We start from the raw sequence: 11,425 nt of genomic DNA, 5'->3' as shown, positions 1-11,425 counted from the left end.
AAAAAAACTTCAAGTTTTGATTTGTGTATGAAAAAGCATAAAAAAATAACTGATTATAAACAATGTGAATAATAATAATAAAATAAAGGTGTGATAAAGTAATAAAAAAAAGGGTATGATATTATACATTTGAGTTTGTTACCAACCAAAAACAAAAAATAAAATAGAAAAAAGCAAAATACTTCTACTATTACCTGATGTGGTCCACACGATGTTTAAATGTGGCGAAAAGTCGTAGGCTAATCATTTTTATATTTTTTTCATATGCTACGCATTACAATTTAAAGAATATTTTTCCACAGCTATATGGTAAGAAGTGCATTAAATTTTGAACTAGTAAATTCAGTATGTGTTGAAATCTTGCAAATCTAGATTCAATTCCCTATAAAGGAATTTTTGTCCCAATCAATATATATAATTTATATATGCTAACTTTACATCCTTTGATGGGTATTATTCAATTCAATTTCTTAGTCATATGGTTCAGTGACCATTCTAGATAGGTGACATGTGTATGATAAAGAGCAATAATAGTACTTTGCCCCATAAAATTTAAAATTATTAGTAACAAAAAATCGCATAATGCATGCTTCATGTGATGATGATATATGATGCCTATGCCTTTGAGGACAAAACATTTGTGACAACAAAAGCTTTTGGCTTCTTCTTTGAATTGTAATTATTTAATTTATTTATCTTTGGCTATTAGCTTATGTTCAATTGCAGGCTGAACCCCTTCTTTTTTTTTTCTAAAGATGATTTCAAGAATATGATCTCGAATTGGTTTTATGAAAAATGCTTCTAGAAAACAGTAATTAATTAAAATAGCTGCAATTTTTTTTTAAAATCCACTGACCAAATAGCGGCGGTTTTGAAATCGCCGCAAAATCAGTTATTTGATTTGCGACGGTTGTGCCGGCGGTTCTTTAGAATCCCCACAAAATCAAATTTCCACCCCCTAACTTGCAACGCTTGTTAAATCGCTGATATGTTGTTTTGCGGTGGTAAAAAACCGCCGCAAACCCTATAAAAACCGCCGCTATTCGACGTATTTCTTGTAGTATAAAAATACTAAAAATAATATTTCATGAAAGGAATAATTCTGCTAATATATATATAATAAAATGTTCAATTCTTATTCGGATTGGGTTAATGATTGGTTTGCAATAATTCTGGTAATAACCTTTTAGGCAAGTAACAAGAAATTTTAGTTTTACTTTTTCTCCATTATCACCCTTTTGCAAAAAGTGTGTTTTAGCATTTAGATTTTCAACACATCATTTCTTGATCCGCCATCACTTTAATTTGTTCTAGAAAATTCAGTTAAAAGTCATTGTTATATGTTGAATTATAGTGTGTGTTAGTTCCTCTTTTTATCATTGTCATTAATTTAATTGTATAGGTGATTTTATTTGTTAACGTGTTTTCCCACCTTTTAGTGAAAAAAAAGGCTCAACAAAAGGGTCTTGGTACCGTGGCTTAATTTGGTTTATATCTTAATGACGACAAGGCCATAAATTATTCCTTTTTGAATACGAGTTGTTTAACCTTTTTCAAAATTGTTTTTCATTTTTTTAAAATCCCAAATTTATTTAATAGTAAATGATAATATATATCCCATACATAATTTGAGATGTTAATAATATGTAATATAAAAATTTAAAGGAAATAGAAAAATGTTAGGTATACAAATTATTTTTTACCCTTCATCACATATATACACATAGGAATATTTACTTTTTGCTATTTTAAGATTTGAATCTATTAACATTTATTATTGACTTATAATCTCATTATTTTCATCCTAATCTAGCTAGAAGGTGTCCATGCTGATTTAGATATTAATTAAAGGGAAGGGATGAAGATAAGTATTGTGATAATGACCCTTTAACTCTAGCTTAGCTTGATTGTCTGCCATCTTTTTATATTTTAATCTTAATTTGTTGAGTTATGTTGATGTGTAACTCATTCGAACAAGGAGAAGGGTTCTTTCAAAATTTTTTATTATCAATTGTTTTAGAACTTTATAGAATATCACCAATTTTACATGATTTTCTCGTTAATTATTTCTTATCTCTGGAACACTAATAATCTTCTTATATAAAGTTCCTTAAAAGGCGATTTAAATTGAACAACCCTCAATTTGTTTTGCAAGTTATGCTTCAATACATGGTAGAAATATGACAATTTTTTAAATGTTTTGTATGTGAACACCCAAAGTTTTGCATACAATTCTAACCCATATCATTGCACACCTTTGAATTTCATTATATAGCTCTAAACTAATTAATTGTTACCCCTTAAATTATATTCATGATTTTAAAATTAATTATGTTAAGTATATATTAAAATTAACTACTAAAATTAATTATCGATATAAAATAATTTTTAAAATATAATTAATTTTAATATAATAGTATTTTTATTTTAGAAATTAGATGCGCTCCCATTTTTTGAATTAATCACCAAATTTAGTACTTAGCATTTAGCAATGCAAATGTAGCCGGCATCTATCACCCTAACACACAGATAATAACTATGGTTATTCTATATTATCTGTTTTTTTAAGTTTGGTCAAAGCAATGCATAGGAATTTAAAGTTTATTCAAATTGTGTAGTCTTCTCTTTATAATTCATTAATTCTATCATTGTATTAGGTATACAGAAAAAAAGGGTTAATTTTTTTCAATAATGTGAACTTTTTTTATATGCAATTCTAAATCAATTACACGTGAATAAAAATTCTTGGTTGACAATTATTTGTTCTAATTCAAAACTTGTATTGCCACTTGACCAAAATTTTTATAAAATCTTTTATTTACGCTAGAAGGAGGGCTTGAACCTCCGACCTTGTGGTTAACAGCCACACGCTCTAACCAACTGAGCTATTCCAGCTTATTAATAATAAATTTCGAAGAAAAAAATTATAATGTAATAAATAAATAAAGAGAATGAAGAAGCGGTTAATTGAATAATGGATGAACTGAAAAACCAACGACAAAACGGCTCCCACAGTCTCATTCTCTTCTCTCTTTCAGTTTCCTTCTTCCTTCGCTTTCTCTCTCAACACAAGAAGCTCAATTCTATTCATATATATACATAACCTTACACCAAACAACAACCACCACATTTCACATTACATGCACCCAACAACACCACCTTCTTCTTCTTCATGGCGGGTCTCTACTCTTCTTCGCACAGACCCACCTATTCTTCTTCGTCTTCTGCTTCTTCATCTTCGTCTTCGAGGCTTCTCCTCTTGCTCACGGTGCTGCCACTCACCTTAGCCTCCTTCGCCTTCGTTCTCCAATGGCGCGGCGGAGTCACCGACCCTCTCTCCCGCTGGTCCCCCGATCAGCCTGACTTCCCCGGTATGTCGTCCGACGCCGACGGAGGAGCCAACTCCCATCCCGCCGGAACCTCCCACCTCCAAAGCGCCAGCTCCGACTGCGCCACCATCCTCCTTGGCCACTCCTCCAATAACCACCCTTCCTTTCCGTACTTCCGCGACTGGAAGCTCGATTACTCCTCCGATCTCAGGCCCAAGGTCTTGTTCTCAATTCGAGATCCAATTCCATCGTCGTTTTGCTTTGCTCTCTTCTGCGTTTTAGTCTCAATTGTGATCGTTGCTTTCGGTTGACCCTTGCTTTGGATCTATCTGCATAAACCCCTTTTGGAAGATTGAATTTTGAAATTTCCGTCTCATCAATATATGATTTTTATTATTATATTTTTTTAATATTCATCAGTGAAGTTTAAATTTTTTCGTTAAAGAAAAGCTCTTTTTTTTTTCCTTGGTGTGGCAGATATGCATAACAACGAGTACTTCAGCTGGTTTGGAACAGACTCTGCCATGGATCTTCTATCACAAGGTCATTGGAGTTTCCTCTTTCCTCCTTTTCGTGGAAGGGAAGGCTGCATCACCTAATGTATCTAGAGTCCTCGAAAGCATTCCTGTGAGTTCAAGCAATCTCTATCTTGCATTTTAAATTGTTATTATTAACTTTTTTAATTCAATTAGTACTGTTGTATCAGTAATCAATTTGTTTTTATGATTTTGGTTAGGCTATTTTAATTTATGCTTTGAACCTTTTTGATGCTCAAATGAAACGTCTTTTTCTTGTTTCAGGGGGTTAAAGTTATATATAGAACTAGAGAGTTAGAAGAACAGCAAGCTAAAAGGTATGCGTGTTCTACTTTGGAAACTTTTTTTTTTTTTAAATTTTTGGTGTAATCAATTTTCTTTCTTTCTTATTAAATGGCCTTTTCCCCTTTGGTGGAGCCACTGACTGTTTAACAATCATCATGATTGAAACAAAACGTAAAGAACAAGAAGTTTTGTGCATTATTGACCAATTGGCCATGTAGACTTAATGCTAGCGTTTTTTTTTACTGGGTTTAACGTTTAACATGTATTGTGGATCTGGCTTGGCTTATTATTCTTATTCTCTGTAGATTTGTCCCCATAGATTTGTGGCAGAGACATTTTAGTTTGCAAATATTCTAGTATGTTTTATCTAGTCATGATAAATGTAACGGTTTGGTAGTTTCTACTGGAAAATTGAAAGATTGAAGCTTTCAATGCATTAAAAAATTTAAAAGCTTCAATCTTAGGTAATGTTAACAAGTGCCATAAGCCAAATAGTAATATTTGTGAGCCAAACCCTAAAAGTAATAGTAATGTTACTGGATTGTTATTGTGAGCTAGTGGTTACTTGTCCTAAATGCAAAATGTTCCAATCTATTGTCTCCCCACAACAAAGGAAGCCAAATACAACCGCCAGACTGCTCTCTTTATTATGGAATGCTAAATTGTGATATAAACAGCCCATTTAAGATAATGTTATCAGTTTCTTCCTTAGTGTGGATTCTTTAGATTCCGATATTCTTAATGTTTATGCACACAGGATTCTGCTTTTTAAATAATGTGCCAAATCTTTTGTAATCCCTGTGTTAATAAGTATTTTGTTACCTACCAGTCGAATATGGAATGAGACTTGGTTGGCTAGCTTCTTCTACAAACCATGCAACTATGAGTTGTTTGTGAAGCAATCTTTGAACATGGAAATGGCTATTGTCATGGCAAGGGTATGGTTTGTTTTCCTTGTGCTAAATTATTATCTCTATATAAGTATATATGATATTAATCCCTTGAAGGTCTTACCTTTTCACGAAGTTGCTATCTGATGTTCCTGGAAATGTTGATATGGTTATTTTTCCAAATTATGTGAGTGCATGTGTTTTATTTAAGATTCTGAAATTACTATCATTCGACTTAATTAGATGATCACACTGTGTTCGTTTGCTGGAATAATGTTTCGTTCAGGAGAGCAGTGTTGAGCGAGATGATATCAAGGAGCCTTTTAGCGAGGTATATACATAGATAGCTTTTGTAAGGTTTTGAACATATAATTGAATCTGTTTCTGAATCCAGGCACTTGGCACATATTTAACATGTAAATATAAATCCAATCCAGATTTTACTTTGTAGCCCTTCTGCTGCTCTGGTTCATTCTGTTCCAACTTACTCTGTCCCAAATGGAAACAAGTAATATTTGACATATTTATCTTATAATGTTTTCATAGGTTTCAATGTTCAAGAAGAACTATGACCACCTTCCAAAGGATGTATATTTTGGAAATTACAAAGAAGCAACTCGTGGCAATCCAAACTATTTTCTTACTTATGGAAACGGGAAAGCTGCTGCTAGGGTTCAGGATCATCTCCGTCCAAATGGTGCTCACAGATGGCACAACTATATGAAGACACCTAAGTATGTTGATTCTGCTTATTTCATTGAATGCATTTGTATGAAAATTTGCAACATTCTTTTATAGTCAAGGGGACATATTGTTGCATCTGTTTGTAGTTTGTAGTTTGGTGTCTAATTATATGCCAAGTTGTCTTGTTCGAAGATTAAAAATAAAAATTGTGTTTGCTGGTCTCATATTGAACAAGTCACATTTGCCTCTTCAAGCTTAGTGCAAACTGTTGGTCTCATATTGGCTGGTCTTGACAATCTTACAGCATTTTATGCTACTTTGGCGAGCCTCGGGTTACTAGTCAGCATTGACTTTTTCTGATTAAATTGACATAGCGATAAAAAAATACCCCCAAATTCTAATATTCTATTAGTGGTTTCGAACTTTCTGAACATAATTTGCACTGATCCAGATGTCATATATGTTCACAGTGAGATCAAGTTGGATGAAGCAGCTGTTCTGCATTACACATACCCCAAATTTTCCGATTTGACCTCAAGACGTGATCGGTGTGGCTGCAAGCCAACTAAAGAAGATGTTAAAAGATGCTTCATGTTGGACTTTGACAGAGCTGTGAGTTCTTTTTCATGCTTGCTTAGCTTCTGGTTCTGGTTTGAAGTATTACTAGTTTTTATCCGAACTTTGGAGTGAATTATGAGTACCAGATTATCTTTGATTACTACATTCTTTTTCTTTTCCCCATTTTCCTGTTGATTGGGGTGATCGCTGCATTCTTATATTACAAGATTTTGTACATCTATTGGCATGTATTTAAGTCTTGCACACAGGTTTCCTGGTTAAGTCATAACAAAAGTCGTGTCTTTTCTTTTAAGTTTGCTTTAATTCTGTGCATGGTTGGGTGACACACTGTCATTTTTTCCCCCTTTCTTCAAATCATATAGTCGTCTATTTTAATAGTTATTCTATGAAGTCGGTACAACAGCACATCTTTTCTTTTTCCCTCCTTTGATGACTGAACTCCATGACATGATGTGAATGTGTCTCTAGTTTTCTTTTATTCCTCCTTCATGGTTGGATAGGTGAAGTTCTGGATTTTCTTCACGTGCATGGGTACGTATTTTGTTTTGATGAATGCATTTAATGTATGATGTAGGCATTCATAATTGCTTCAACTGCAACTGAAGAGGAGATGCTTCAGTGGTAAGTTCCCCGAGCAGATTCAACTTCACTTCAAATTCCCAATTTATTTGCATTTTAAAAAGGAATTTTCATTTGATATAGGTATCGCGAACGCGTTGTGTGGACAGACAAAACACTAAACCTGAAGCTTTTGAGGAAGGGCATCCTGACTCGCATTTACTCTCCCATGGTATGGTCACTTGCCTGACATCCATGTTGTGGTTTCTCTCCAACCAATTTTATATATTCATCATCTGCATAGTATCTGAGTAAACAGTCTGAACTTTCTTCCAAAATAATTATCTTCTCAGGTTATCATTCAGAGTTTGAGGGAATCCGGAGTTTTTCGTTCTGTGATCGCGAAAGCAGCCGAAACAACACTATCAAAGGACAACTTTTTAAAATCTGTTGATATTAACAACTCAACTAGGAATGGCAGATCAGAAAACATTTTCTCTAGAAAATTCGATGCAAATGGAGTATCCCAATCAACTGCAAGAAGAATTTTGGAAGTCATAGATGATGGCTTAACCCCTTCAGCAGTACCACCATTATCTCCACCCAGACTTGATCTCTCTAACCCCATTACATCTTCATAGTTTTTTTCAAAAAAAAAAATTTTTCCTGACTCCTTACCATTGTCAGAACTTTTAAGGAGGATTTATACTTGAATTGTGACTATTAAGGTGAGCCATTCAGTTTTTTGGATTCTTGGAAATTTTTTCCGATCATTTATCCAAGCGCTCGTGTAAATTTCAGGTTTAGATTTTTAGGCATAGTATAGGAATCACACATAAATTTTGTTAGCAATATCTTCATGATTCTTTTCTTCCTTTTTCCCTTTCATTTTTTAGAGACTTGAGTTGAGCCATATTGGCTGTGGTCTTGATGGAAAATAGTGGCTTGTTGAAACTCTTTTCACACATTGGAAAACAATATTATACTGATCAATATTTTCTTCTCCCAGTTGGAGGCTGAAATGATTGATGAAAGTGAGAAAAATTGTGAATGGTGTATTGCCAATCATTTATAGTTCAATATGTTGTTGAAGAATTGATTTTATTGTTACCGTTGATGTAAAGGAAGGTGATAGTTTTACCTACGTGGAAACAAATAATCAAATATAGGTTTCTTTACATGGCAATTCTAATCTGGTTTCTTTACATGGAAGGATGATAACGTATTGGAGAATGGAGATTCAGATGATAATCATAGTTTCTGGAAAGATTGATAGTTACATTCACCAAAAGTACATAGAGAATCACCTACAAAACAATGCCTTGGATTCATAGCTAGCAACAAGGTTGTCATTGTGAATCTAACGTTTAGGACACAGACAATATTATCTTGTGGTATGCATCAGAGTCATAATCTCTACTGATTCGAGCAACCAAGAAAACAAGGAAATCAAGAACGATTATGATATAAGTCTAGTCATTCAATTTGTCCATTAGGCAGGGAACTTTGTTACATGATACAACAAGAAAAATGATATCTTCAATTTATATATCTCACCAAAAAACCATCCTATAGAAGCAAGTTACAATTTTGTTTATAACGGCAGCGATAGTTGTGATTCTCATCACCAATACAGAGAGTGTATCCCATCTAATAGCCTAATCAACATCCATAGTTTGTTCACTACTCATATTGGTGGACCACAATTTTATGGTACGATCATGTGAGACAGTAGCAATATAACTGCCATCTGCAACCAACAAACAAGAAAAGACAGAGTCAGTGTAGGGGAAAATAAGATTCTCTGAGATGTATATTGACAAACGAAAAGGTTATGGTGTATCTTGTAAATTTCTATACAAGAATATCCGTATGCAAAATAAAAAGATAAAATGAGCATCATAGTTTCTACTTCCTAAGCCTGGGTGATCTTATAATCTTAAAATGAGCATTTTCAGGGTTCCATTGCATTTTCTGTCTTGGTTTGCATTCCCCAACAAAATTACAGAACTCATTGTAACATTTTTTTTCCGCTGCAAACTATTAGCTAAATTCAGTGGCACTTCAAAATGAGATCACTTTATTTGATTAATCATTTGGGATTCTATGGTCAACAGATAAGAGCAGTGAAACATGGTGCATGGATATACTCATAGAATAACAAATAAGCAACAAGAGTGTGAAAATCAGAGCCATATATTATGGATGCAATTATTCCTTTCTAAGTAGAAATCATACCACCAAGAACATCCACAGAAGTAACTTTTGCTTCATGCCCAGATAGCGTCTTCACAGGCTTGAAATCACGGGCTGACCACACCTGATGTCAAAATATGAAATATAAATAATTAGAACCAGAAGAAAATGGACTACTAAAAATATTGAAATTCTCTCTTCGACAGATCGTTGCTGTTTCACATGAGTGCATACCTTAGCTGTCATGTCATATGAGGCAGTTACCAAAAAGTAACCTTCCTGAGGCTCAAACTTAACTTGTGATATTAAGTTGGAGTGAGCAGGGATGGTGTACATGGATTTCTTCTTTCTCAAATCCCAAATGCGACAAGTGTTGTCTTCACCGCCTGTGGCTAAATGATATCCATTAGGTGAAAAGCTAATGCCAAGAACCTGAGAACAGAAACATAATCATAGTCAATCTTTTGCAATTCGAGAGCATTAAAAGACTGTATCATCTTATAATGTCTCACCGGCTTGACATGACCTTCAAGTGCAAGAATGCTTCGCCCAGTTCGGAGATCCCAAACACGAGCCAAAGCATCCAGTCCACAAGATGCAGCTAACGATCCATCTTGATGGAAAGCTAAACCATATACACTCCTACTGTGACCTTCTTGAAGAAGCAATTCCTCACCTGTTTCTATGTCCCATAATCTCCATGTCTTGTCAAAGCTAGCAGTGCCTAGGTACTTTCCTGATGGATGGAAAGCAATTCGTGCAAGACGGTCAATATGACCCTCGAATGTCTTCAGTAAAGATCCCTGGTCATTCCAATATTTTGCGGTCCGATCAGCAGATGCAGTCGCTAAATGGTTGTGCACAGGAGAATAAGCAACATCAGTCGCACGCTCTGTGTGTCCCTTTAAGGTACAAGATTTGATGACTTTAGGCATGCTCCACAACTTGGCAGCTCCGGTTAGAGAACTGAAAAACCAAAACATTATCAGTTATATAATTTCACAGGGCAATCATGGGAAATGGGGAGTAAAGTTACACAATTTGTAACAAAGACACACCAAGTAGCAAGCGACTTTCCATCTCGTGAGAAGGAGCAACCAGAAAGCGGTCGATCATCTCCGATTTCACTGAATTCAAGACTCAAATTAGCAGCCTGCTTTAATGCCCAATCCATCTCCGCATCCACATCTTCATCCGGATCATCTTTTCTTCTCCGGGCACGTTGAAGACGCAATGCTGCCCTAACCAAAGAATACTTAGCAATATCAATCCTAGCATCACGGAGAGACTTTGGCCCTTCGGTGTAAAAGGGATACTGTATCTCTTCCTCGTCCCCATCCTTCCCGGCAGTAGCCGCAGTCTCTTCATCCTCATGAGCCTTCATCAGCTTCTCCAGCTGGCCATCGGCATCCAGCTTCGCCATAATCATCCTCAACCTGTCCCTCCTCTCCATCTCCCTCTCACCAAACAAAGTTATGGGCTCACCAAGCCGGCGAAGGCGAGCACGCACAGCCATGTCATTGGTCGGAACAGCCAAAGCGGCGGCACGCCTCTTCATCATGAGCTCCTGCATTGCTTTCTCCTGCCTCTCCCTCACCAGCCTACTCTCCTCCGATATCTCATACTCCCCGGCACCCTGGTTAACCCTCCCACCGGCATCATCGTTGTCCGAATCAGAATCTTCCGAACCAACCTCGCCATTTTGCGCCACAGGTGGTCTAATAGGCGGCGGGCGAGGAGGGAGCGGCGCCAATGGACGCACCACAGGAGGGGCCGGAATTGGGGCTATGGGAGGCACAATAGAAGGGGGAGGAATGGTGGGAATTGGAGCCATAGGTGGCACAGGCGCAGAAAGAGGAATAACGGGTGGTGGAATAATGGGTTGAATTGGGTGTGGTGGAGTTGCAGCATTGACGGAAACATCAGAGGAAGGTCCTATGGCGGATTCAGAAGCAGTATTTGATGGAACATTTTCTTCATCCACTTCCATGATAAATAATTAACTCACAAAAACACAAAACCCTGAAAAATTCATCACTTTAAGCTATTATTAATTCTTGCAGCAGTAACTATTTATACACAATCTAGCTATCAGAAATTGAGAGAGAAAGCGAGAGAGAAGCACCTGCAAGCGAGCGTGGGAGCTGCGACTGCGAGAGAGGTGGTGAGAGTGCCGGCGATGGTGCCCTTTCTTTCTGGCTGCCAGATTCTCTACTACTTCTGGATGTTAAACCCAAAATCTTTTGTATTTTTAATCGTAAACTATGGACAAATTCAAAAAAAATGCAATTTTTTTATATTTTTATTTTTTTTAAAAAATTTTTAATTTATTAATATTTAAGTTATCTATGTATTATCTCTCAAAATA

The 11,425-nt window shown here is 35.8% G+C and overlaps 1 protein-coding gene, 1 non-coding gene and 1 pseudogene across 4 annotated transcripts; 1 reads left to right on the top strand and 2 right to left on the bottom strand.

The window, feature by feature from the left end:
* TRNAN-GUU lies at positions 2,822-2,895 on the bottom strand. The gene has a single exon. It is a non-coding gene; the product is annotated as a tRNA-Asn (tRNA).
* On the top strand, positions 2,995-7,883 carry LOC107645520 (annotated as a pseudogene).
* LOC107645519 (U4/U6 small nuclear ribonucleoprotein PRP4-like protein) lies at positions 8,307-11,320 on the bottom strand. 3 transcript variants are annotated; one of them, XM_016349567.2, is made up of 6 exons: positions 11,183-11,320; positions 10,116-11,079; positions 9,570-10,023; positions 9,292-9,489; positions 9,100-9,181; positions 8,307-8,611 (listed from the first exon to the last, which is right to left on the bottom strand). In XM_016349567.2, exons 2-6 carry the CDS (start codon positions 11,045-11,047, stop codon positions 8,520-8,522), a joined length of 1,758 nt encoding a protein of 585 aa, XP_016205053.1. In that variant the 5' UTR covers positions 11,048-11,079; positions 11,183-11,320; the 3' UTR covers positions 8,307-8,519. The 3 variants fall into 3 exon arrangements, with proteins under 3 accessions (XP_016205053.1, XP_020959460.1, XP_020959461.1); XM_021103801.1 differs by having other exon boundaries at positions 8,520-8,611; positions 10,116-11,101; positions 11,183-11,287; XM_021103802.1 differs by having other exon boundaries at positions 8,520-8,611; positions 10,116-11,094; positions 11,183-11,283.

The sequence above is a fragment of the Arachis ipaensis genome, chromosome B06 (assembly GCF_000816755.2).
Source record: "Arachis ipaensis cultivar K30076 chromosome B06, Araip1.1, whole genome shotgun sequence".
NCBI classification, from domain to species: domain Eukaryota; kingdom Viridiplantae; phylum Streptophyta; class Magnoliopsida; order Fabales; family Fabaceae; genus Arachis; species Arachis ipaensis.
The sequence above is the reverse complement of the archived record's forward strand: the minus strand, read 5'-3'. Positions and strand labels throughout refer to the sequence as shown.

Bases quoted from the DNA above. Each gene is read 5' to 3' on its own strand.
- LOC107645519 (XM_016349567.2), bottom strand. From the start codon at position 11,047: ATGGAAGTGGATGAAGAAAATGTTCCATCAAATACTGCTTCTGAATCC. The intron at 9,182-9,291 runs GTATGCACTCAT...TTTTGACATCAG, and splicing joins CATATGACATGACAGCTAAG to GTGTGGTCAGCCCGTGATTT. The intron at 8,612-9,099 runs GTATGATTTCTA...TGTTGGTTGCAG, and splicing joins TTCTGTGGATGTTCTTGGTG to ATGGCAGTTATATTGCTACT.